The sequence below is a fragment of the Aulonocara sp. 'chitande type north' Nkhata Bay genome, linkage group LG23, assembly GCF_057382095.1.
Source record: "Aulonocara sp. 'chitande type north' Nkhata Bay isolate Kocher_YH1m ecotype deep benthic linkage group LG23, A_spYH_male_GT1.1, whole genome shotgun sequence".
Taxonomy (NCBI): Eukaryota; Metazoa; Chordata; class Actinopteri; order Cichliformes; family Cichlidae; genus Aulonocara; species Aulonocara sp. 'chitande type north' Nkhata Bay.
The window spans coordinates 13,516,934-13,544,380 of NC_141365.1; the positions used below are offsets into that span (position 1 = coordinate 13,516,934).

The 27,447-nt window shown below is 42.4% G+C and overlaps 1 protein-coding gene across 3 annotated transcripts; it reads left to right on the forward strand.

Moving 5' to 3' along the window:
* Positions 1-2,351: 2,351 nt before the first annotated feature.
* tcf3b (transcription factor 3b) lies at positions 2,352-26,504 on the forward strand. 3 transcript variants are annotated; one of them, XM_086284255.1, is made up of 21 exons: positions 2,352-2,905; positions 5,717-5,813; positions 7,675-7,747; positions 12,448-12,521; positions 13,145-13,217; positions 13,741-13,781; positions 13,981-14,113; positions 14,594-14,640; positions 18,440-18,536; positions 18,621-18,721; positions 18,981-19,074; positions 19,201-19,259; positions 19,831-19,906; positions 20,396-20,457; positions 20,618-20,815; positions 21,540-21,651; positions 21,797-21,944; positions 22,212-22,268; positions 23,341-23,570; positions 23,665-23,816; positions 23,948-26,504. In XM_086284255.1, exons 2-20 carry the CDS (start codon positions 5,739-5,741, stop codon positions 23,808-23,810), a joined length of 1,896 nt encoding a protein of 631 aa, XP_086140381.1. In that variant the 5' UTR covers positions 2,352-2,905; positions 5,717-5,738; the 3' UTR covers positions 23,811-23,816; positions 23,948-26,504. The 3 variants fall into 3 exon arrangements, with proteins under 3 accessions (XP_086140381.1, XP_086140382.1, XP_086140383.1); XM_086284256.1 differs by having other exon boundaries at positions 21,543-21,651; XM_086284257.1 differs by lacking the exon at positions 22,212-22,268.
* Positions 26,505-27,447: the final 943 nt, after the last annotated feature.

Genomic DNA, 27,447 nt, shown 5'->3' on the forward strand with positions numbered 1-27,447 from the left:
TTCTCAGTATCAGGAAAAACATATTAAGTAAGCTTTTTTTGTCCTTAGCTCTATGATGTTAATTTGGTCCATGAGAAGACAATTCTTGAAAGAGCGTTTCCAGTCATCAGCTGCCCGTTATACAACACATTTCCACTGGACGCTCTGTGTGTTCATTAAGATGAAGATCCTCAGCATATATATGTTTTTTTAAAGTCTTTTTTACCACCCCCCTCCCCTCCTTCTCTTCAGCCTGGCTGCCCTTGTACATGCTCTCCATGTCAGACCCAGCTGTTACTACAAACTACTTGGAGGGCTTACAAGCCTCATTGCTAATACTGACAACAGCACTATTCTTACTCAAGGCCTAACGTCTCCTGGAAAAAGCAAGAATACGAGAGATTTTTCTCTGACTCCACTAGAAATTCATTTCCCCAAACAGATGTTTCCATCTGCTCGTGTCTAATCTTTTGATTAATACGTTCCTCAATGAAGGGATTCGAAATTGGTGTTAGACAAATAACTCGGCGTGCCCTTTCGCTGATAGCTGCGCGATTATTCTGTGATGCTAAAGCTGCCTTTATATTTTGCTGTCTGTATGTGTGTGAGTACCTGTATGTGCCAACGAATGTGAATGGGTGCACGGTATGTTTGTGAAGGTATTTATGGCCCATATGTGCGCTTCTTCCGAGCTGTAACCCCATTACATTCCTAAGATGGTCCACGAGACTAATTAATGTTCTGTGCAAGGCTTTTCTTATACCCAGGGGACACCCACCCGATGGATTATTTACCTATATGTCCTATTGACAGCGAATTCCCACTCCCTGCTGGTAACCTCTGTGTAAACAGACAGTTTGGGGCCTCAGGGTGGATAATAACACTATGCTGAATTTGTATTTTCAATGTCTTTTTGTTGTTATAGCTCACACCCAAAGAATGGGCATCCTGCCCACACAGTAACTCAAATGATAGCCTTCTTGTAGTAGCTGATAGTGATAACTCTGATAGCAAAGAGATGCTTCTGTGGATTTCACTCTTTTATCGGTCCCAAATGTATATAAAATAATAACTAGTTTATAGGCAGAAGACAAAGGACAGCCCTCTTAACTTCCCTCTTCTTTGACATGGTATGCCCTCAGGTTAAAAACAACAGCTGTCTAACACCTACATACACCTTTGAAAAGAGAGGTTATTGTGTGTTTTCATCTGAGCACAATCACACTGGCAGGTTGCGTGCATATTGAATAAAGGCAGTGGCATTAGAGTCGGTAACGGCATTATCTAAACTTATTGCATTTCATTATGAACATGACAATTTTGCTGATCTAGCGTCTACGTCTACATTTTGGTGTGGTTACCTTATAAAAGCGACATTTTAGCGTCACTGTTTAATTTCAGTTGATCATTCCGTGTGCCCTCCTTGTTTGAACTGTTTTTTTTTTTCCTGAAGTATTTCTCCCTCTCACCCCCACTTCTCTGTGATCCTATACTCTGCTCTCCCTCCTCTCCGCTCTGGAGCAGGCAGTTACTAGGGCCGTGTTGATCTTATGGTTGTCAGCTCATTCACAAGAAGCGGACCGGATCTAAAAACTAGTAGCCTGCAGAAACACTTGGCTGAGTGTGTGGAGACAGAAGATTTATTTTGATAACATGTGTGTAAGTTTTTAATTTAAGTTTTTGAATATAGTATTGTTTTGGTGTTTTAGACTTTTGGTTAGAAAACCCCCCAGCTATTAGAAAGGGTCTTGAAAGTACACCACACATTATATAAGCATCAGATTTATTAATGCCATGAGTGCAACTGAGCTGATGTTTTAATATTTAAACACTCTAGAGAAAGTGGACATTGTCTGGAAATGTCCACATTAAATACTGCTTACATGTGCTGGGTTAATACAAATGAAGGTAAGCAACCACCACATAAATAATCTATACACATGTACCCTATATGTAAAAGATAACATGCATATGTCAGTGTAACAACTAGCTAGAGAAATTAAGCTAGTTTTATATACAGTATTGTATAACTATTGCGAAATCTTAAAGTAGCAGTAGTAGTACACAATTACAGAAATAATCGATATATGTAAAGCCGCCGTTTAGAAATGTTGATTTTTAAATAAATGGAAAAGCGTGCACACCAACCGCATAAATAAAATGATGTCAGCGGGCACGGAGCCCCCTCAGCCAGCCTCCCTGAGCACACAGGGAAAGTGAGCGTCAAGAAGAAGGCGGCCCCTAACGGCCTTTCCGGCCGCGCACTCGATTCCCTTGCTGTCAATCATGAACACACGCGCTCCCATTGGCTGAGCTCTTTCGCATTTATCGTGCCATCTCGTCGAGCTGCTGCTGTGTAATCGCAGGTAACTTTCTTACGATAGCCTTCCGCTGGGTACGCTAGTGCTCGTAGCGCTCCCGTATTTTGAGGCTTACAGATACCGGAGCCCAAACCAAGCGTCGCGGGTACAGGTTTCCCGTGTTTCGAGTACCGGAAAACGTTGAGTGTGTATTTTCCCCCTCTGAAAAACAGCCCATCTCCGAAAGGCGTTTGAAATCGGACACCGCTGGCGTTGAGGCCGTCACGTTTGTGCGGAGGGATACGTTGTTGCGTCTGACAATGTGGACGGAGGTGGTGAAGATGTCTACGAGAAGAATGAAATCATCTCAGTTGTAACAACAAAAAAGGAAGACGTGAGATTAGTTACTATAATAGATTTGTTTGCACACAGACTTGTTACAGAGAGGCAAACACGTGGGCGTTGTGTGGAAAAAACAGGCTTCCCGGGACAAAAGGAAGACATCTACTGTGCTCCAATGCGTTTCATGCACTGAGGTCGAAATACTCTTGAAGTTTTATGTTTTTCTCCTTGCGAGTCTCCGCTTTTCTTTTTACTCTTGGATACCAGACACACGGGGAGGAGAGGTAAAAAAAAACACACTCTGTACACTTCGTGTTTCGGGGGAAGTTGCACGAATTCGACGGCTTTCATTGACGCGTATTTTGACGCCTGCAAATTGTCGAAAAGTTTTCGGGAATGTGTGGTTAAAGCGGGGGGATGTAAGTTTTTGTCTGGTTTGAGGTGGCGAGCCAAGTGTGTGATGGTCTCCGCATCGACCACAGAGAGAAGGAAATTACTCCTTTGTTCTGCAAAAAGAGCCCGTTAACGTTAAATGTTCGAGCTGCCCGACGAGCCTCGGTTTGTTTTTTTTTGTTTTTTTCCACCGTGTGCCTTAGCCGCTTTAGCTCCGAGCCACCGAGGGAAAATATAAAATCTTTACGTTGTCCAGCATTTTGGCTGAACTTTGTGATGCGTACCGACGTGTGTTTTCCAAACAGGCCGGGAAAAACTTTCCATAAAATCCCTTTGGTAGCCCTTTAAACATTCCTTTATGGAAGTGTCTGGCCACCAGCTAGACTTATTTTATTGCACATTTGGCAGGAAATTCCTCATGCTCCCACCCCCACCGTCTCTTCCACTCTGCTCCCTCATAATGCACGATTGGACCCTAATAACATGCGAAAGAAAGAGCTTTAGTATCTGTTGCATGAAGTTTGGAGCCTCGCTCCTGTTCTGGGCGGTCAGGGCCGTGGTACTTGTTTTACACACTGATTAGACGTGTAGTTTGTTGGTCTTGTGGACGATGTCACCGCGGATCAGAATAAGCCGTGAGTGGGTTTAGCTGACAGTAAAAAAAAAAAAAAAAAAAAAGAAAGAAAGGAAAAAAAGAGAGGGGGGGGGGGGGAAGGTTGGTCCCTGGATATGGCCTAGCGGATCTGATCAAATAATGTGCAGCCTGCATCCTGTGGTGCACATGTTCTCTGGCATTGTTGTAAAACTATTCCTATTAACGTGTTTATGGCGTGAGGCCCCAACATCCGTTACTTTCATGCAGTGTTTGAATCAACAGTAGAACATGCTCATTGTGTTCTTGTAGTAATAGCATTGTTATAAACATGTTATAGCCTTCCCCCCTTTATTTTTGTTTTTTTGTTTTTTAACAGCAGGCTGGATTGGACACAACCTCAAATGCTTGTTTCTTGGCTAAGTAACAGGGACCTAATTTGGCCTATCATTGTGTTTGAAAGCCAAAAACTCGGGAAGCTATCTAAACCCAACTCGTTAGGGTTTATTATAAAGTTTAAATGGTGATTTGTTTTCGGTTTGGCTCAGTGTTTTGTGATAACTGGAAGTGCAGTGTCCTTTTGTGGAGAGTGACCTGCCTTCTCTGCCTTGTGTGGGTGACAAAGACCCCCAATGTGCTTTCTTCAAATATTGATCCAGCACTAGCTGAAGATGCCATTTTGTTAACATTAAGCCCCTCCATGTGCTCTGCTCCATTTAACTCTGTGCTAAAGTCATTTTTTTTAGCAGCGTGTGTGTGTGTGTGTGTGTGTGTGTGTGTGTGTGTGTGTGTGTGCGTGTGCGTGTGCGTGCGCATGGCAGATTTTCCTTTTGTAGGGCGTCTTATTCTAAAAGTTTGGGATGGCAATGACAGCCATATTTCTAGCCTATTTACACTTGGGGCAGTGTTTTGTGTATGCTCACTTCCTTTCCTCGTCCCAAGGTTAAATTAGTCTCACTTGTTCTGCCTTCTCTGTACTGGGACAGCAGTGTTTGGCTACCTTTGAAATAACTTTTCTCGTGTATGCAGACAAAGGATTTAGTTAGACTTTTTATTTCTTAAGAAAACTCCAAATTTGCCCCGTGTTTACATCACACACTTGCATTTCTCCAGGATGTGCATCTTTCTTGTTTTTGTTTTGTTTGGGTTTTTTTGTTATTATTTATAACATCTGTTTATGCTAGTGCTGAATTGGAAAAGAGGCTGTAAAAGTACACCACCTGTTGGTGTCCGAGTGCTTCTGTTCTTCCAGTTGGTTCCCTTACCCCCAGTTTCCCTGTGAGGCGTAGAGAAACACCGCTCGGCATCAGAGAGCGGCCCTCAGGCTTGCGTTGGAATGCAAAACACTGGGTAAATCCAGTCTTCATGCTCACTGTGTCATTTGACAAGGTCCTTTCTGAGTTGACATATGGTAATTTGGTAATGACGTGTTTGCATACAGTCATTAGCTCTGCTTTTCACCCCTATTTCCTTGGGCTAACAATAGTCCCAATTATGTCTGTAATTGTAAATTCTTTTATGTAGCAATGATCGACATATGGCTGTGTTATTTGCCAGGGTTGCGTAAAATGAAAGACTTTTTTTTTTTTTTTTTTTTAAAGTCATTACTTAGAAGTGATTTGACTGAAGGCAGAGTATTCATCACTTCATGGCGGTGTCTCCTCCACTGCCTGGATGGGAAGGCAATGTCTGAGGGGAAATTTGCATTTTTAAGTAGACCTGCCTATGGTGTGTAGTGGTCAGTAGGTTTGTGTTGTCCTTTTTGCTGTAGCTAGCCCATGTTTCATTGAGTTATTTCCCAAATATGCAACATTTAAATAAGACCTGCATATAATTTTCATATTTGGGGAACTTTTTGAATTAAAAAAAAAAAAGGTCATGAGAAAATTACTTTTAGCCAAATTGCTGACATACTGCACCCCTGCACTGGTGTCTAATGAGACAGAAAAAACCCGCCAATAAAAAAGCGTAAGCGAAGGGGGTGTGAGCTAGACAAAGTAGGATAGTTTAACTCATCCTTTGCCATCATCTCTGTTTAAGAGGAACATGTAACTTCTTTTTGTGTTTGCTAGCGCCATTAAAATCCTGTATCTGCAAATTTCTCTCGTAGGGTTTATTAGAAACTGAAGGGTATGAACGAACAGCAGCAAAGAATGGCTGCAGTGGAAACTGACAAGGAACTCAGCGACCTCCTGGATTTCAGCGCGGTAAGAGAGCGGGCTCTGGGTGGCAGTGGTAGGTGGGTGGCTATGGGAGGAGGAGAGTGCGATACAGGTCTGGGCATAGGCGGAGGTCAGAGGGATGTGGGATAAAGACCAAGGGGGGGGGGGGGAAAAAGCTTAACGTTACAAATAGAAATGTTAAAATCTCTGTATAACGGCCTCTCTGTCAGATCAAGATATTTCATTCTTGGCATCAGAGTAGTGCAGGTAAAAGTCATGCTGTACTCCAGGTGATGGGTGAGAATAAAGTCACACTTTAGGCTACCCAATTACTGAGGTGATGAGATATAGGTTACGAGGAAGTTGATCGTCCTGCCGTCAAACAGAATCCACTTTAAAATGTAAATATTGAGTCAGGAGCAGCTACAGGAAACGGTACAAATAATCTCACTGCTGTTTGTGTTGTGAGGAGGTTCTTAGGGGGAAATATTGTGATAGAAGACCGTGGCTGAGCAGACAGCTTCCACCTTTCTTATTGTCACATTTTTAGTCTTTAAGATGACATTTTCACAAAGATGCTGTGAGAGCTATGCTCCAGACATTATCTACAAAGTGGATAGAGGAATTCTGTTGAGCTTTATTTACCTGCGTTTCAGTTTATTGTGAAGCTTTTTTTCAGCTGACATAAACATCATGGAGCCCCGGTGGAGCTGTGTTAGATTTTTCTTTTCTCCTCAATAACCCAAATAGCTGGCGAGGCTAAGTTGCAAGCCCTGGATAATTATTATATGCAAAGAATAATCGGTAATTCCAAACTCCGACTCTCAGTGAGCTGTCGTTAGCAGACGTAATGTCCTATGAGATTTTTTTTCTTTTTTCTTTTTTTCCCCCAAAGTTGAATTGATGTTGTTTTGCTACGGCAGAGAACAACAGAAATGTATTTTGTGTGCATATGTTATTAGTAAAGCACCATTATAATGCTGTTTGTTGCAGTTAGCTGCTTTGTTTGTGCTAGAGTTCAAAGAAACTTAGCCTATGTTCTGAGCAGGGCTTTGTCGCAGGTTTCATTGTTAGTCACTTGGGTTTGTTAGGAAAGCCCAGATTGATCAGCTGCCAATTTGTATCAGCAGATGTTTTGTTTAAATATGACATTGATAATTAGGTGAGAAACTGTTGAACGTTACACAAACGAATTTCCTCCTCTTTGTTTATTTGTTGTCTGCTCATAGGAAAGCAAGTGAGATTGGCCGTGTCATAAAGAAAACTAAATGTGTATTAGGCAGTTAAACGTAATGGAAGAAAAGATGGTCTTTTAATCAGAATCTTTGGCTATGTCATACATTTAAAAAGGAAAAAAAATCACGTGCGGCAATGGAAGATTGTGTTATTCTGTCCTAGTTACAGGCATGTTTGGTTTGTACAGCAGACTTTGGCCGTGTCACTGAAAGATGGTCCTGTGGTAAAACCCCGAGTGGCTTGCTGACATTATTAACACACGTCAGTTACGTCATTATAGTTTCATTTCAAAGGGCAGTATTTTGTATTGTTTGGGGTCTAACTTAATTAGACTGTTTAATGCGTTGTTTGCCATAGAATAAAACTTCACTTATGTTTAAAATCAATATTTATAACTTGATAGATTTTTAGGTTTTTCTGTTGATGCTGAAAGTTATAGATGGTTAAATCGAGTTTTTTGTTTTGTTTTTTAAAATCCCCTTTATATCTCACTTTAGACTCATCCAAATCTGAAATGCCTGTAAGGTGGAGGGGGTGGGGAGGGGTACTCACAACTGAACGATGTGTTTGTGTGTGTGATGTGATGTTAGCCATTAGTGAAAATAGGATGTGTGAAGTGTGCCATCATTTTCCTTGTTACTTATGGTATCTCACTGCTTTTGTCTTGTAGATGTTCGCGCCTCCAGTAGCCAATGGGAAAAACAGAACGATGACACTCGCCAGCTCTCAGTTTGGTGGATCAGGTAAGCTTTTCGGCTTGATCTCACTGCATTTTTCTTAAACTGTATTAGTTTTGATTCGTGCACCGTTCTTAATCTTACCACTCGTTTTTTTTTAATTGACATTACGGTGGCTGAATGTGGGATTTGACACGGCAACATTAAGCAAATTTGCTGTTAAATCGGTGCTCTTTAACGGTATTATAAATGTAAAACTGGAGTAACGGGAAAAAGAGTTTTTCTTTGTAATTTACAGATGACATAATGGAGCACACACATTAAAGGTCAACCCTCTGAGGTGACGAAAATTTCTAACCTAACCTTTGTGGTATTTATCGTGCAGACAGTTTCAGTTTTATTTACCGATGTTTTGAGATCTTTTCCACTTCCTTCGTATAGGTAAATTTTATTTGTGGTGCATGCTGCTCTACAGAATTTCATTTGAGACTGTAGCTATATTTTCAGAACTGACGTCCCCCCCCCCCCCCCTCTCTCTAATCCACAGACTGAATAGTTTTCATTGGATCAGCCTTCTGCCAAAGAAAAATGTATAGCAAAGTGTTTGTGGTTATATCTGTTTACATGTATTACACTGAGTAATGTAATGGAAGCAGTCCCAGGAAAAAAAAAAAGATGCTCACTGAAACCCTGCAGCCTGTTCTATGTCTGTTTATCCATTTTCGTATTTGTTTCAGTTTTAAAGGTGAAACTATCCGCAATTAAACCACTCAAGCACCTGAAGGCTTTGAGTAAGCTTTTTTCTCTTCCTGAAGGTTATTAGTAAGTCATGTTACTTTCATTCCTCTGTCACCCTGCCAACCTGGTGTGTGAAATCGAGTCACACTCCCCAGTGTTCCCCAGAGTGAGAACTTGGCCACTGAGGAACAAAGGCAAAGAAGGGGGCTTATGGACTTGAAACGACTCCCCCACCCTGAAGTGTAAAACACTCCTCCCCCAACACAGCACAGGGCTCTTACCCCCACTGATCTGCAGGAAATGGCTTGAATCTGAGACAATGTCCCTCACCCCCAGCTTGCAGCCTCTTAAACTGGCCCAGCATGCAGAGAGTGGCCAGAGTGGGAGAGAGAGCTTGTTGAATAGAGGGATCAGCCTGTGGAAGGCAGGATTCTGTTTGTTTCTATTACAGCAGGCAATTACTAAGCAGTGAGGAGTTAATTCCTCACCCCTCCCCACGTCCCAAAGTGTGACCCTCGGTCATTGAAACCCATTTTAATGTGATACTTAAAGCTGCCACCTTTAACATTTTGGAGATCGGCAGGTACCCTCTAATGGCACTAGAAAGCCAAAAAGCTAATGTGCAAATTCCAGCCTAAGAGGTTCTCGTAGATCTGTGTCGTGTTATAACACGCACAGTGCACCGACTACAACGCGACTATACGAGGAAACATGTTATTAAAACTACAGCATTAAATGAATGTGCGTTATTTGTAGGTGGAATGGGTACATGTGGCGTTTAGTTGTCTCTTTTTGTTTTGTTTTTGAAGCTTAGCCACTGTAAGGGAAACAGTACTGCATGGCTGTGGGCCAGGAAACCGACTTATTTTCTAAATGATGTCCATTAAACCACAACGCCTATCTATGACGTCACCTCGGCGGCTTGTCTATTCAGGGATCCAGCAGCGCGGGAACGGCCGCAAGTAGCCCAGTGGCCCACCAGACCACCTCTATTCATCAGCACAAAAGTGCTCAGAGGGGTGCTAATTGCATTAGGCGTCCTCCCTTCCTCAGTGGCCTGTGTGTGTGTGTGGGTGGCTGGGTGTGGGTGTGTCGAGGAGAGTAGAGTGGATGTTAGAGGAAAGAGGAGAGGATTGGCAAGAAGTGTGGGATGTTTAAGAAGTAGGGGAGGCAGAGTGTGACGGTGTGGTGGGAGCTGGCCAAGCCCACAAGCCTTCAGGCAGGCGTCCCCTCTGTCACCTCTGCAGCTGCTGGCAACGTCTCCAACCCCCTTCACACACACACACACAAACACAAATACAGGGGACGTGACAAGCTCGCTTTCCTCAGATCACAACAAACAATTGTCACATGTAGCCTCTCTAGGCGGCTAACTGGCTAGCTTTGCATTTACCTTTTGCACCTCAACTTGTCCGCCTGCACACAGCTGCAGGACTGTCGCGTACTGTAGTTTTCTGTACTTTACTTTGTCGCAGCAGGAAAATCGAAGCCCTCAGAAAGGGGAAATCTCAAAGGCGAGTGGCTTCCTCCTTCAGCTAAATTAAATGTTTTCAGAGCTCGCAGCTCTTAGAAAGTTTGTGGCTCAGTGAATAAATATTTTTCTGGGCTCTGCTTTTGAGTCAGTATTTGCCTTGCTATGTTGAGTACATTTGCACTGGTCATGCCAAAATCTAGATGGACGTGATAGAAATCCAGAGAACCTGTCGTTTTCATGCTAAACCTTCGACTTATTAATGATAATCCAGACTAATTGTGTGTTTAGTGGTAGTATTATTTGCTTACTGAAAGAAATTGAAGTAAGTGCAAGTTTAAATAATTTTGATGGCTTATTTTTTCAAAAGTAAAGTGGTAATGGTCACATTGCCTTTCTAGACTGAAAATGGTTGAAGTTTGATTAGAGATTAGATGCATTAATTGGCATGAGCTTCATTTCTTAAGTACTCTGTTGCTGTCCTTGTGTAACGTTGGAAGGCCTTGTCAGTGTAAACGCTGAGAGGAGACGCCAATGTAAGGGTTTAGTCAGAACTGTTTTCATCGTCATTTTCTTTCAATTAGAAATTTTATTTGTTTTTAAAAAGGTGAATAATTAAATAATATATTACTGATGTACTTCAGTGGGACTTTTTGTCATTATTAGTGATTACAAATACCACTATAGAAACACTGAAAAGTATTCTTCTGGCAAAATGATAAAATGCAGCACAAACAAACGGCGTGCTGTCAAAGAACGTAAGGAAATGTGTGAGCACTGCTACCCAGTAGCATTATCATGACTACGTGATGTCATGATGATCAATTACAGCAACAGCTGATAACAGTTGATAGCTACTATGTTCACTGTTTGTTTTTGTGCTGGACGTAAAAATATTTATGGCAGCATGTGGAGCAGCACAATAGCACCTATAATGTAATACACGGTTTATTCTAATTCTAATTTAGTACCACTGAAATTTTGTTTGACATGAAACGTGACAGGAGATTAACAACAATAGGAAGATCTCTCTTCTGGCGTTGCTGGGCTCTCCTAGGCGTCAGTGTCACCTCGGCAGCTCTCCACCTTTGTTTAATTGCCTCCGAGTTAATTACTCCACTAAGTGTGAAACAACGTTGTCAGACTTCTCCTGCACAGCCGTGCTTTCGCTTCATCCTCTGCACCCCCGTTGTCCAAATGGAGGCTTCACAGGCGGATGAGTGGGGTATTGAAAATAGCTGCGAAGATGAAGTTACTCTCTCAACTCTGTGCAGAGTGCAGGTTATTGTCGACAGCGGCGAATGTGTGTCACCAGTTACTTTTCTGTATTTGTGAAAATACTCATGGTCTAACAGCAGTTTTGGATGACGCTAGAGTGTCTTGAAGTGGAAAAGAGAAGTTGTTTGAATGAAAATTTGCAAGGCTAAAAGCAGACATTGTTGAGTCCTCTCATCTAGACTAGATTTTTGTCTCACTAATTTGGTACTACTTCTGCTGGCATGGAGCTTTGGCTTAAGTGTCTCCATTCAAAGTCTGTCATCTTTATTTAGCGGTGAGCTCATTGCTGACGTCCTGTGCCATCGGACATGGTTGACGGTGGAGCTGCGCTTTAGTAGTGCCATGGCCTTTCGGCACAGCCGATCTTTTCGGATGCCCTCTCCTAGCGGCTCGCCTGATTCTCCATGCCACTGGCATCAGCTCCATAGATCACGGCTGTCGCAGCGTGTGTAGGTGCTTGCACCGCTCTGTTAGTCTCATCACTCATTCTCGCTCGTCAGCCGGGCTGCTGATCTCACCCAGACCCCTCTCACTCTTGTCTCTCTCTCCCCCCCCCCCCCCCCCCCCCCCCTCGTCCCCTTGCTTTCTCCTTCCACTCGCTCGCTCTCTTTTGCTTTCTCACACACATTTTTTTAATTAGGCAAAAAAAAAAAATCAAAGACGAAATATGAATATTCATAAGGAAACCGCATTAATATGCACAATTATGCAAATCAGCATGCAATTAAGCCTTGTGTCTCCAGAGAGCCTGGATAGCATTAGTGCATAAGACAGGGAGAAGGGGATGATGGGGGTATTTTGGAGTTTTCTGCTCCACCAGTCTTTTGGCTGTGTTTTCTTTGTGCTCCGCATCGGCTTTTTCTTTACCTAAAAAATAGCATTTCAATTTTTGGCACCACACATTGTTTGTCAAATTGACTGGGTGGAATTTAAATGTGGTTTAGATGACATGTTACTCTCTCAACAATTGGATTACATTAGAATGCTAATGGTAAACGTCCTGTTATTTAGTGAGCATAAAAAACAGCATGTATCCTACGTGTATCTTTGGAAAACGTTTAACATAACAGAGAATTTGCTTTGATCAGTGTGAATTCTTTGGCTTCCTTATGAAATGCCGATTGTGGCCACTTATAGTCATAGTCAAAACCGTTCATGTCTGTAATAATGCACATTAAAGTGGTTTAAGGTTCTTCCCTTGGACTGCTCACTTCTTCTAGTATCTAGTTTGTTTGGACTAATGCCGTTCCTCCCTACCTTTCATTGTGTGTCTCTGCAGCAATAGACGAGCGTAGCGGCTCTGGGTCTTGGGGCTCCGCGGAACAGAACAGCCCCTCGTTCAGCCAAGGACGGGTAAGCTCCAAATGCATACACTCGGCCTCTTCAGTCGCTCATGACTTTAAGTTTGCAAAGCTTTAACACCAGATGCCACGACACTGTCACTCACTCACATTCAGTTAACCGCTGCGCCATAGATGAAAACACAAACGTCCTATCCCCCAACCACAACTACAGCTTAGTACTTTTCTCATCTGTGTGCCATATGCAATTTGAAGCTGTAGTTTTACGTTCTACCTAATAACTTTGGCCCAGGATCCTGCATTGGCAAGCTCTCTGGTAGCCCAAACCTCTGTCGAAGCCCACCGGTAATTGCAAGCTTCACATCTACCATAACTGTCTTGGCACAACTCTGTGTAAATACAAGGAACAGGGGGGTGAAATGGATGCAGCAAGCTTTGATTACCACAAGTTGATAATTAAGAAAGTTGGTTTGATTCCCTCGAGCTGATGCAGATTTGTTTGGCATGGATCCTGTTAGACAGAAAAGCAGAGGGAGGGTAAGCGCTAAGCCACGCAGGGGTGCTAAAAAGATGTAGCTGGCCATGTAAGCGTGTTAGTCTATATGCCTGAGGTTAGTGTCTGCCATCCTTGGCCTTTTATGGTTAGTCGTCTTATGTGTGCCATTGTTCCCACAGGGTTATGGAGAAGGATCCCACTACAGTGAGCACGAAGCCTTGTCCTCTCCATTCATCAGTTCAGGGATTGCTGGTATGTTCTGCTTCCTTTAAGTAAACTTTGATACATGTGACTTTTATCTGTTTAAGTTTTAGCACTTGAGTCGTATCAGTTTACAAAATATAAAAACGTCATCCTTGGTACCAGATGAATGTTGCCTTGTCAAACGCCAGCTTTAAGAAACTGATGGAGACCGATTGGACAGTCGTGCATATATTTATGACCATAGAGCTGTCTTCTGGATGGCAGAATGTGTATGTATATGCATATGTTTATATCTGTGTGTGAGTGCGTGTGTGTGTGTGCTCATTCGTTGAGTGTTGGGGATGTTGGGGTATTGAAGCAGAAACCTTCCCTAGGGTTTTGTCTGGCGGGCGGCTTTATGCAGCTGAGCGTACTGAGGGGAAAAAAAGGGAGGGCATCTCTGGACTTTTTGTACTTTAGAAAAACCTACTTTTCATTTGTATTAGCACAGTCCATTGCGTCTTAATCTGCGTATACAGCTCAGGGTTTCACTTGAATTAATGTTTAAATGTCCATCATGTTCACCTCACAGGTAAAAATGAGAGACCACCGTATTCTTCGTTTGGAAACCAGGTATGTTTAACTGCGAGGATACATGTGTGACCTAATTTCATGTAGTTTGCCTGTGTGTAAGACGCCCCGTATTTTCAGTTCTCTTTTCATGTCGGGCACTTTGAATTGACAACGGTCTTGGTTTCTTAGAAAAGAAACCATGCTTTCCCACGCTTCTGTGTGTCTTATTAGTAAATCTTATCTCTCTGTCCTCCCCTAGCCTGGTTTTCTTCCTAGCGACATTGCGATGCCCAGCCCAGATGCCATGTCACCCTCTGGTCTGAAGTCTGGCTCTCAGTTTTATCCTTCATATCCTAACAACCCCAGGAGAAGGCCGCCTGAAGGAGCCATAGGTACGTCATGGGGCATGCAGTGTGGCTACTAAGTACTTATTTTTTGTATGTGTGTCGTTCAGGATTAATTTGCTGATTATTTATTGACCATTTAACTGCGTTATGTTCGGTAGCTCCAAAAATGGTGAAAACTGTCCGTTACAATGACCCGTAGCCCAAAGTGACGTTTAAAATGTGTCGTCAGATCATTGGGACCAAAACGGTTTTCTCTTTGTCGTTCTGTTGAACATAAATCTAAATACAAAGCTACAGTGTATGCACACGAATGCACTTTGGCATTTCATTCAAACTGATGCGCGTACAGAGCGGCAAGCACTTGCTGCATCTTGTTTTTGTTTTTTTAGTTTTTTTAATTATTTTTATTTTCTGGTCTAGCTTTAAAAATACAAACATGCTAACATGACATGTACCCTCACTTAGTCCGTATTTGTGTTCCTGCCTCTTAAACATTTTCTGTATGTCTCTGCTGCCTGTATGTAGAAACCCAGCCAAAGAAGATTCGGAAACCCCCTGGCCTGCCGTCCTCGGTAAGAGCTTATTTCTGCTCGTCTACACCGCTCGCAGCCAGTCCCTTCTCTCGCCGTCTCTCTCTCTCTCTCTCTCTCTGCACACACACACTGCTGTCCTCGCTCTGCTTGAACAGTTCTGTGACAGACAGGGGTAAAGACCCTCTGCTCAGTCAGACTCTTAGCGAGCTGACAGTTAGGCAACTCAGGCCCCAGTAAACATCATCACTGTGGTTGTCTGTATAGTCAAGTGGTTTCAAGTGGTTTTCTGGGTTGATTGTCATGTAGTCAAGTAATTTTGTAGGCTTTTAGGTGCTTTGTTGATGTCTACCTACCTTTTTCTGTAGCCTAGATTGAATGATACACTTTGATAGAACACGTGGTTCGCGGTTTGCTGACGCACAAATTGCACAAGGTTTGGGTCTCAAGTCTTGTTTTCTGATGTAGTTCAAGGTTTCATTGGTTTTATCGAGCTCAAAGTCAAACAAATATCCGTAAAATATTGTGAATTTGTCTTTTTTTTTTTTTTTTTTTTTTTTTTTGCACCTTTATAGTGTGCAAACAGGTAGATGTATAGCTAATTATGTAATTATAATAATTCTGTCCAAAGTTTGAATTCTTTACATGACAGTGTCTATGTTTTAGTTCCTCAATGCTGGGCTACTTGTAACGTTTGAGCCTGGGAAAACAAAACAAAAAGGATGAAGTTGTGTTTACATTTCTTGTTTGAACATATTTAAAACTGAGAAATTGTTGCTCGAAGGTAAAGAAGTGTCTCGCAGGGCCCAGACTGTACTGTCACATTATAAGAGTTGGCAGCTGCTGATGCAGCTGATGTGAGGATGATGGCAGCCAACCATAGCTGGAGATACTAGTCATTGTTACATGTTTGAATATACAGTCAGTGAATGCTGACAAAGAATTTTCTCAGCATGTGCTGCTGTTACTCAGACTAGGAATCTTTTTCATTATGTGTCTTGTGCAGTGATTGCAGGTTATTTAAACTCAGAAACCTGGTCGTGTGTGGCTTGCCTGTGTTGCTGTTGACTCTGTCTTGATGTCTAAGCTGCTGGTGGATCATCAATATAAAATGTTGCCACTGCACAAGCGTCTTCTGACTTCGAAGATGAACATATCCTATGCTATGAACACAAGCAGAAGAAAAGATTAAAATCAATTTCTCAAACATTTTTAGCCATCTTTGCCCTATTTTGTTTGTTTTTAAAATAATCTTATTGTATGTTGCGTAGATTTTTATTCAGGCGTTCACTCAGACCAAGGCTGATAGCGTTACACGCATAAAGAAGGCACATTCAAAGGCTTGCATGTCTGACAGGGTCCATACAAGACGTCTTGAAGTGTAGTCTGACAGGAAATTCAGGGAGACTTGAACAGAGCTGCGTTTTGACTCTTAAGTTGACTTACAGTCTGTGCATTGATTAGATTGGTGTTTATCAGATTGACTCTGAGTGTAACTATGGGAACAGATCAAAGTTGAACTCGGCGAACTCTGTGCTTAGCCAGATTTTTTTTTGATTTCTTGTTTGTTTATGAAATTTGCTTCTGCTGCCATCTCCCACCTGTGGGTGTTGTCGCGTTGAAGTGGCTGCCGAAACCTCTACGTGCAGACAGGCTTCGCCAAAGCGACTACATCACAGAGATGGAGTGTCAACGCTCTGTCTGGTCGAGGCCCTCTCTCTCTCTCTTCCCACTCTCTCACTGTCTGAACCTCAGTCAGTCCCCGCAGCGTGAACGATGGCTGCGTGGTTTTAGTGCGAATGATGAGACTTCTGTGTGTGAACCCCCCTCCCCCACCTCACCCAGCCCTCTGCCTACGCCTCACCACATGATGGCCTGGGTGGGCCTCCCCCTGTGAGTGACCCAGTTGTGAGGCGCAGTGCTTGTGAGGCCTCTTAGCCCCGTGTCTGAGCCCAGATTAATGATAGCTGGTGATGATCCTGTGGTCTTTCCTTCTTCCCACACTCCTCTCTTGCCGCTGTTTTATTTATTTATTTGTTTGTTTTTAAACCACCTCATCAGCATATTCTACTTTTCTTTATCCACTTGAGTTTCAGAAATCGTTTTGCTTTGTAAACGCCATATCTCAATTGCCCTCAAGCTAGCTGACTTCAGTTTCCCAGCGTTACCTGCGCACAAGATCCTCTAACCGTGCAAATCGTACGCCTCTTTTCATGTGCAACAAACAAAAAACATGGAGGAGCCTCTCTTCTGCCCCCTAGTTGTCCAGTATACTAACCACAAACCCCTGTGGTTGAATAAAGCGCTCTGAGGTTAGTTTGATGTTAATCTTCATCTACTCCCCACCCCTTGCCACAAGCCGCTTTTTTTTTTTATATATATCTGTGTGTGTGTTTTTTGTTTTTGCTTTTTTTTTTCTCTCTCTCCTCCTGGTGTAGAGACCTTTACACGGTCATAACCTGAATTACATTAAACCCCTATTAGTTGAGGATTTTACCCTAGCAATCCCTTTCTTCCTGAGAATACAATTATCCAGCAGCACTAGTCATTGTGTAGTCCTGTGTTCCCATCTAGAGCGGCAGGATTCACTCGACATTGTTCCCCGTGAAAGAACAACTCAAAGCCTATTGTTAAATGAAGCCATCTCCATCATGTTTTCCCCTGAATTAACCGTGATCATTTTAAATCCCCTGTTTCCTTCACACTCCCCTGGCCATATCAAGCTTTGTTTAAGTCATTTAGATTACCTTCTCCTGTCCCCCTCAACACCCCTTATCTCTCTACCCATTTCATAAATCATCAGGGCCTTCATTTTTTCCCCCCTCAGTCCTCCCCCTTGCCCCTTAACCACCCCCTACCCACTGCAATCTCTCCCTCTTTCTCTCTCCCTCTCTCTCTGTCTTGCTGACTGGATCCCAGCCCCCATCTCTCTCCCTCTCTTCTCTCCCTCTCCTCAGCCCAGCTGCCTGTGGAGTTGGATGTGGTCCAGGAACAGGCAGATGGCTCTGTAATTAGAAGTGCATCTCTCCATTCCCTTTCCACTTCTCCCTGTTAAATCAAATTACAGAAAAAATCCCTTCTCTGGATTAGCATTCTTTGCAGCATAGCCTCCATTCTCTTTCTCTCTCCCTCTGTCTGCATGTAGTACAGAGGAGGAGAGGAAAAGGAGGACTCAGTGGTGGCTGATAGTCTGGAAACTGAAGGCGTCTCATGTCCGTCTTCTGTTGCTGTGTTCGGAGGCCTAGCATCAGTGGTCGTTTGCAATATTTAGGAACAATGTGCAGTTGAATTCTTTAAGGTGCAAGTATTTAAAATGTCTACAATATTAACCAGAGCTGTTCTTTGTCATTTTCAATCCTCTGACGCTCTAGTGCGAGTTTGAGGACATAGCTTTTGGATTGTGCATGGATGGGTGTGTTGGCTCACTGAATGCATGGTATGTGTGCGAGCTGATACCGAGTGTGTTATAGGGAGGGGCTGCAGGCCAGGCAGTGCGATGTCACTGGGGTCCTAGGAGCTAGAGAGGAAGTGCTCACTGTGCACTGGGATCTAAGCCGTCGCTGTGCCCAGCATGCCATGGCCACTGTGTTCTCCTCCACGGGCGAGGAGCCGGCCTTCCTCCTCCACCGTTGGCAGACTCCCTCTTGCCATCTTGTGGTCACTTGGCGCTAGTGTAATTAAATGGTTATCCATAGCAAAGACGAGATGGATCAATGCCACAGTACTTCATCTTTCGTGATGGCTCAGGATTCATAGTAAACCGCTAACACACATGAACGCTGGTGTGTATTGTAGTGTTGTATAACCGTAGTCCAACTGTTTGTCACGTCTCTTTGTTTAGGTGTATGCTTCCACATCTGGTGACGAGTATACCAGAGAAAATGGGGGATATCCTGGTGCTAAGCCTGGAGTCTACCCTACCTCTTTTTACTTGCAAGGTAACCTTTCATAAAATATTACTATTGCCCTGTAATGTTCTTTGAACTGTTTTCATATTAATTCCAAACATTTTTTTTCCTTAGATGACCCCTGGTCATCTTCTGGCTACTCTGCCATGCTGGGTAATTCCCCTCACATTGGACAACCAGGCTCCTTTTCTGCAATCAATCCACAGGACAGGATGGTGAGTAGAAATGGCCTCAATCCCATGCTGATGGTTGATGTTGTGGTAACATCCACATAACAACATGTAACAACAGTATAAGTCATCGTGGTTTATTTTAAACGTGCTGTTAATTGTTTGGGTACGGCATGTTGAACATCCATTCTCAAGGCGCCAAGTACACGATGCAGATTGGGTTATTTTTTTTCTGTGAACGGCTTTTGTGCTTTATGACGCTACCTGTATCCCAGAAACATCACCCCTGCCTCTGTCCCCACAGAACTATCCTCTGCACAGCAGCGAGGTCAACGGCTTCCACTCGGCCCCGACCACCTACAACCACACGCCCACCATCAACGGAGAAGGCATAATGGGTAAAGAACCTTTGAAAAGAGCGCGTCGCAAACTTCTCCGTCACTGGTTCGACGGCTACGTGGTCAGACTGAGTTGTTTTTTCAGATTAACAAGTCATCTGACTCGCATTTATTTTATCTCTGCAGCCAACCGAGGCACCACAGCTGGCAGTTCAGGAGATGAAATTGGAAAGGCTCTTGCCTCAGTGAGTTCTTTTCTCTCCGTTTGTTGCTTTAAATTAGTGCTGGGCAATAAAACACTTTAAATAATTTTCCCGAGAGTTTTATATCCTCTAACGAAGTGAAAATCAGCAGTGATGGTAAATTCTGTTGGAGACATGAGTGGAAATTCAGCTCGGGGAGTGTCTGAAAATGGCAAAAATGTTAGTTAGATGGTGTAGGATTATTTTGGATATAAAGAGTTTTATCCTAAACAGATTGATTGTTTTAAAAAAAAAATATCCTGAAGGGGGAGTGAAAAACCAAAACAGCTGTTTTTTGGCTTCAAGTGGCATAGTTAAATTTTTATAAACCCTTCTTGAATCAGTTGTTTTGCTGTTCTGCTTACAATAACCTGGGTCCTTAAGCATTTCCAAGGTCATGACAATAAGAAATATCTAACCATTAGATATTTAATGTTATTTATTTTTGTTTACTTTTATTTTTTAGAAGAAGGTTTAGACATTAAAAGATGTATGGACATGTTTACCTATGAGTATTTTTACCTTTTGAACCCAGGAGATTGAATTTGAAGTTTTTATCTGCTCATACTTTCAGATTTACCCATCGGACCACAACAGTAATAATTTCTCCTCAGCTCCATCTACTCCTGGATCTCCTCAGGCCATCGCAGGTACATTCTCTCATACGGTGTTAGTACTTCAAAAAACTCACAATAAAAGATAATCTAATTAAAATGACAGATGTTTAAGTTTATCCTTTTTTTTTTTTTTTTTTTTTTTTTTTTTTTTTTTTTTTTTTTTGAAATATGTGGAAAATTTGTATCAGTTCCGCATTGTGCTGATGAACCTCAAGGCTGTGTAGATTTAGCAAATCAAAAGGTTGGTAAACTGAGTTAAGGTGGTTTTATCTCTGCCGTGCAACCACAGATTTGGTTAATGAATCAGCGTGAACTGGACAGTACCTTAATGAGTACAGTTCATTTCACTTGTTCAGTCTGACCCGATTGCATTTTTGTCATCGAAGAATGAGTGTGTTGAACTTGAGTGAATGTTTTCTTGTGCGTTTTTAATGTTATTCAGCAGAAAAACGTGTCTGCAGTGCCACCTGGTGAAAAGTTGAGAAATGCTACTTAACCGACACCCAATATTTCTCCCTGCAGGACCTCAGTCTCAGTGGCAAAGACCAACCACACCCAACTATGAAGGGCCACCACATGCACTGGTATGCCAAAATATTTCTCTGCTTCATCAATCGTAATTAAAAACCTAACGTTGCCGGTATGGGTGTGTTCTTCTAGCCTTTGTATGCCGTTACTTGTTTTAATAGTTGATGTCCCACCTTCATCTTGACAGCTTAGCACATCTTTCATGTATTTATACAGCAGAGTAAAATGGAGGATCGCTTGGAAGAGGCCATCCACGTGCTCCGTAGCCACGCTGTGGGCCAGGGCCCCGGCTTAGAGGGCGCCCACTCTGACATGCACAGCCTGCTGTCTTCAGTACACAACGGGGGCCTCGGAGGCCTCTCTCCGGCTTTCCCCAATGCAAGTCTTGCCCTCAGCAACAGACATCCCGCAATGGTGAGTCACCTGCTCTGTTCAACATGTTTTCTTTTGTTTTTAAGAGAGGTGTGGGCTCGTGATGCTGCTTTTAAACACAAAGCAGACAAAAGTCCTCGTCTAAGCATTGGCGCGGTCTACGTTTTCATTCATAGAGATTCAAATTGGGTACGCTCCTGAAGAGGCTGTGTCAGTGTCGAGGTTTAAACGAACATGCTCCGGTTTTTAAAACATGTTAGAAAACTGAGACGTGGGAAATGATTTACAATTAGGGGAAAGTTTGTTGTGTGTTTAATTTTATGATGCACAACAAATTGTCCTTTTGAACAGATAAATATTTTCTATTTTCCAAGAAAGGATTTGGATTAAATGGGGGGGAAAAATCAGTCAGAAAAATTAGTCTGGGTTTTATCTCCACCAGAAACAAAAAACCATCACAGTGGTGATGCTTTGTGCCATCTGCTGGCCAAACGGTGTACAGCAAGAGTTCATTTTATATACTTTGTCTCCGAGTTATGTCAAACCAGTTCCAAAAAATATTAGCAAATAAGTTTGTTTTTTATTATTAATGTCAAAAAGTATTCAGTTATTTTCAATATATGTCATGTCAGTTTTGGGTTGTTGTTTTTTTTTTTGTTTTTTTTTTCCCTGGATTTCGGTTGGGGGGGGGGCTTTGTAGTCTGTGTATCAGCTTTGCTCGATCTGTCCTCGTGAGTCTATCGTGACCGTTCTCCACCTTTACCAGCAGGGTGGGAAACATGAGGAGCCCACAGGTCTTCCTCCCAGCAGCACTCTCCTGCACGGTCATCACGCATCTGGACCCACACCAGCAGTAAGCCAGCCAGAAGGCTTTACCAGTAAGTTTGATTAATGATTATTAATTATAAAAATGTCTATTTTACATGTACACAGATTTCTTTTGGACTTCATCAGCTTCCCCGGTGCTGTATGCACTCCTGAAACTGAAAATATTAAAGCTTCGCGCACTGTGTTTGTCCGTAGGTCTCCCGGGTGGTTTGGCTCGTTCCTCACACTCCTCCAGCAGCTCAGATATCAAAAGAGAAGACAAGGAGGACGATGAAAATTCATCTGTTGCAGACAAGTCAGAGGAGGAAAAGAAAGACACCAAAGCGGCACGCAGTCGAACAAGGTAAGGTCCTTGCACGTTTAGTCTTTTCACCTCAAACTTTAAAAACTTTGAGCCTGATTTTTACAGAATTAAACTATTACTTTGTCAAACAAAGGTGAGGATCGTTTTGTCACTAAGAGAATATAAAGGGAGTCAGCTGTCACTTTTATACAAGTTTAATTCATCTCAGGCATTTCTTCTTTCCTGTGTTTCCCAGTGATTGCCTAGGCTCTGTTAGGTTTTTAACGATGTCAAACTCCCCCCTCGCCCTTCATGTCACATTTTCAGAAAGGAGGCGTTGACCCTCCAGATGCTCTCTGGCCTTTCAGACCAGAAAGATGATGAGTAAGTTTCTCCAATAGAGAATCAATTTCTAATGCTTTGTGGGCTCTTGCCAGGCACCACTGAGCAAACAAATGCCGCTGGAGCTGATGTCTAAACGATCTCTGCTCGACAGAGTCGTCACAGTATTTCTCATTCTGAACTTTGCTACTCATTAGTCACCATTTCTGCACAGTTACCACCTGGAAGTTTTGAAATTTGAACCCAAAATGCTTTTTAGACTACAAACAAATGCAAGGATGAAACAATAGACATTTATCCCAAGTCCAGCATCACAGTAATGAACAACGCTGCACAAAATCCTAAGAAGTTCGGGGTTGTAAAGGTGAAGGCTAAAGCTGCTTACCATGCTTAGCTTCTTACAAGACATAGATTTTAAATCTGCTAACACTTCACACACAGCAGAGAATGTTTTTCTAATTGAACTTGTGTGGGATAAGCATTTTAATTAAATGATCATATGAACTGCTTCTTCAGCAGTGTTGGGAATTGTTTCTTTTAAAATGAACTTTTGTATTATGAGGTTAGAGCCCTTTACTAAGGTGCATTTGCAGGATCAAAAAGAAAAAAGGCCTTGTGATTCTTTGCGCCTGTTGGTTATGTTGTCCAGAGGCCGTTAGTCTGTACACAGTTTGCATTTTGCATTTGTTTGTTTTTTTGCCCCTTTTTTTTTCCCTCCACAAATTCAAAGTGATGCAAATAATTCCACAATGTAAATAGTGTTCTTCCTCATTCACATATAAACTGCTGGCTTATAATGCAACTCAAGTGTTGCATTACAAGACACATGTTGCCCCCAGCACTTTTCTTCAGTAATGTTTTCCCAGCACTTTAACAAGTCTGCTTAACCCTCTGGAGGCAGGCGTTGCCGATTTGCAACAGTTAAAAACTAACAACCCGATTACCCCACATACATATTTTATGAGTTTTTTTTACTCAGAAGTACCACTGCAGGACTTGGATGTGCATTAGCAACAGAAAGTTTAATTTGAGCCTGAGAGGGTTAAAACTGTGAACTGGTAGAATGAGCACTTTTGTTTTGTAGTTTCATCCTTTCATTTTTGCTTGAAACCAGTCAGGAAGACGATGAGGACCTTCCCCCCGAGGTGAAGATGGAGCGCGAGAGGGAACGACGAGTGGCTAACAATGCCCGTGAGCGCCTTAGGGTACGGGACATCAACGAGGCATTTAAGGAGCTTGGGAGGATGTGCCAGCTGCACCTCAGCCACGACAAACCTCAGACCAAACTTCTCATCCTTCACCAAGCTGTTAATGTCATCCTCAATTTAGAACAACAAGTCAGAGGTCAGTTTGCATGTACTCTTATGGATGAAAATCCCAGCTTTGTGGACCTCTGTCGAGGACTAAGAAGGCTCATTTCTGTGTTCATCTTTCTCAGAGCGTAACCTAAACCCAAAGGCAGCGTGTTTAAAACGCCGCGAGGAAGAGAAGGTGTCTGGGGTGGTGGGTGAAGCACCCATGCAGCTCTCAGGAGGCCATCCTAGCATGGGTGGAGATGGCCACAATCCAGTTGGCCACATGTAACACCAGGTAGGCCCAAAAGACTCGTGTTAGAATTTAACCTACTTGCAAGTATACAATACCCGCAGTCATATTCTATCATTTGTGTGTTTTGCAGGAATGTCGTTGCATTATGTCATTGTGCTCCTTCCTTTTTCCAGATCTGGTGGTGTTTTTCTGGCTGTCAGAGGATGTGGCCTTAACAGATTTCTTCCACCCGTTATTCTCAAGTGTGTGTGTGTGTGTGTGTGTGTGTGTGTGTGAGAGCGTGTGTATGTGGACATGTCTGTGTATTGTCCGTTCAAATTTCAAGATGCACACTCGTACACACATGCATACTGCCAAAACTGACACAGCCTGTTTGTCGCACTCCCAACCATGACTACAAGCTCAAATGTGAAGAACTGCCTTTTTTTTTTCTTTTCTTTTTTTTTTTTTAATTACATGTAAACTTTTTTCTTTTCTTTTTTTCCTGGTTTCCACATGATGATGATGATGATGGAACACAGGAGTACTATTTTTATTTTTTTGTCCTGCCACACATTGGGGCTTCACACACTGCCGAGAGGTGCTCTGGTGGGAGTGGGGGGGGAGAAGAGAGAGAGAGAGACCTAAACAAATGATTTGAATCAAGGATTTGTGCCTAATTGTTACATGTTTTCTATTTGACATTTAAGCAAATTGCTTTACATGTGAGGAACATTTATTGTGAGGGATTGCTTATGTGTATGAGCAATTATTTTTAATGTATGTCATTCCCAGCGTGATGGTACAGTCTTACATATGTTATGTAACCAAGCCCATAGTTGAAGTTGAACTGTCAAAATTATTTTCTTCGTGCGTGCGTGCGTGCGTGCGTGCGTGCGTGTGTGTGTGTGTGTGTGTGTGTGTGGAGGTTGGGGAAAAGGTCACAAGGCAAAGGTCACAGTTTTGACAGTTGAAACGCAGCTTGAAGCATGAAAGACGGAACTCTGACTTAGAGACAGTCTCTGGCCGGAGCCCGGTCACATCACACGAGGCATCTGGAGACTTGGAATTGAAGACTTCTCCCTTGAAGACGATAATCTATCCAAGTGGGAGAATCTGTCAACAAAACAAAACTGTTCTTCCTGTTTGTTGACCACAAATTCAAGTGTTACTCCAGTAGTTGCTTGTTATCGATCCAGGTTTTTGTACCGCTTTATGTACTAAAGCATCCACAGACGAAAGCACAGTCATGTAGTTTTAGGCTGGACTTTGAGTGTTGACCTGTTTCACGTTTCAGTCCCTGTGAAAGTCTGTATGAAAGCCATTTGAATTACTCGCTGAGTGAACAGCGCCCTTTAGTGCTGTATCTTTGAAGTGGTTTTGATGGTGCCAACAGACTTAACGGCTCGAATATTTCCCCTTAATTGAAGTTCAGCAAAAGGAGAAAAACAAAAATTACAAAAAAAAAAATTTAAAAAGAAAATCTGGGTTTCTACAACGGAGGGATCTCATCAGTCCACGGGCGTTAAAGCAGACGAGCTTCTGTGTAACCGAAGCTTTGTTTCCTAAATGAGCATTCCCACTGAACTGCAGCCCTTCACCTTTCTCCTGAGTAAGTGTGTTTTCACGTTTCTTACCGAGAGAAGTGTGATGTGTAAATTCACTTCATACATTATTCTGTTTCATTTTTCAAAATTAAATATATATAAAAATATATATTTTTTGTTAGTCTATACATTGTAGATTTTTTACATAAATGGCAATATTAGTTTGAAGTTTAGAGTGTATTGTAGATGAGCTGTATAAGGGGATATTTGACATTTAATTCAAAATTGAACTGGGATGGCGGTGGAAAAGGGTTGACGGGATGACAAATGGAAAATGTTAAAAGCGTTTGGTGTGTCCTTTTATTCCAGTTTTAGTTGTGAAGCGTCTCATCAGCTACCCAAGAGAATTCTTTCTGTCCATTTGGGAGCGCGTGGGCAGAATCGGTGCCACGGACCTGCTGAGGCATTCTGACCCCAGCAGGGGGCGCTGGAGAAAAATGGGGGAGGGGATTTTTGTCTCTAACAGTAATTATGCAACTGGTTTTTGAATGTAGCTACCATACAAATGTGGATCGCCTTCATTTTCAAAGTTGTGTTCCTGGGTTTTGTCAGTACCATGTAATAGTTTTCACTTCACTCTTCTTTGTTTCTGATGTCTGTCCTCAATCGAGCAGCGCTTGGCGTGCAGCTCGCTGTTCAACTTCCTGCTCGTTTATTTTGGAGGCAGATGCCCGTGTTTGGGTGTAAGGTTAAGGGCAATATGGAGAACAAAAACAGTGTTATTGTGATGTTATTCCCATGTCATGTCATGTTGTGAATGGCTTCTTTTTACCAACATGTAATCACAAATGGGAGGTGGAGCATTTTGTGTGTTTAATTTCTACAAAAAGAGATGAAGAAAAAGACCTATACAAATCAATAGTGTGGCCTTTTCATTCTCAAGACTTAAGATGTCATGATGGGAGAGTGATGCCTTATCAGTGCCTGAACTTGTATTTTATTTTATTTTTTTCATTTAAGACAGTTTTTATTTTGTGAACCATATCATTTCATTTATCATGGAGATTAAAGAGGTACTTGTTCATTCCCCCACCCTCCCTTCTCCTAATGCTTTTTTCAGTTTTCAGGAAGAAGTTTAAATGGTATAAAGAGATTTTTCTTTCAGTGTATCTAGTTAAAATAAATAAATGTTACATAGATCTTGTTTAGTTTTTATTCCTCTTTTTTTCCCCTGAAATATTCAACTGGATTGTCCAATCTGCTGTGTTAGTGAAGGTCACGGGTCCAGGTCCTGAGTTTTCTGTCTGTCCTGTATTGCTAAAGCGTGGCAGGGTTCAAGAGGTGCTGCTTCTGACTCTGCTTGTCTGCCTTTGATGCACAGAAACCTGTTTCGGTATGTGCTGCATGGTGTCGGCGTGGACAGTTTATTTTCAGGTGTAAAGACTTTCTGCATTGTGGCGTCCAAGCCCTTCGCTGCAGTGACTTTCAGTATGTGTCGTCACTAGTGACAATTTTAAACCCCAACCTTTCACTCTTCCAGCTCTTTGATGGTGTTGATGGAGACTCTTGGGACATCCTTGATCACTTAAGTCAAAAAGTTGTGTTTTGAAGTTTTGTCTATTGTCACATGATCAATCTGTGTACTGGATACTGCGATGGCAATTCCAAGAGAAGAATCGGATTAGATGTAAATTAGTATTCCCTGGGCTGGACTTCTGTGGCGGGGGGAGCTTTTTCTTTCTTGTTTGAAGTCTTGATATAGACACAGTTTGAAATCTGACAAACAAACAGCCACCCCAGTCACTGCAGGAGCTTGTAAATGTTTCAGCTGATGGGCTTGGACTTGTTTTGTTCACACGAGAGCATAATTAAAAACTTTCTTTCGACAGTTTTGTCACATCTTTGTTGAAATAAAAGGGGGTTGGACCATTGAGTGTTAACGACATTCACAGGCACAGAGCTTGACATCTTGGAGCGAGGACACTGTTGACTGCTGGTCCTCAGAGCGCCTGACTCAGCCTGTCTCTCTCTTACATATATATATATTTACATATATAAATATATATAGTTGAGAACTGTCCTGTAAATAACAGTAATGTAGCAATAAATGTGCCATTTTAATAACAGATTATACCTTTTCCAATGTC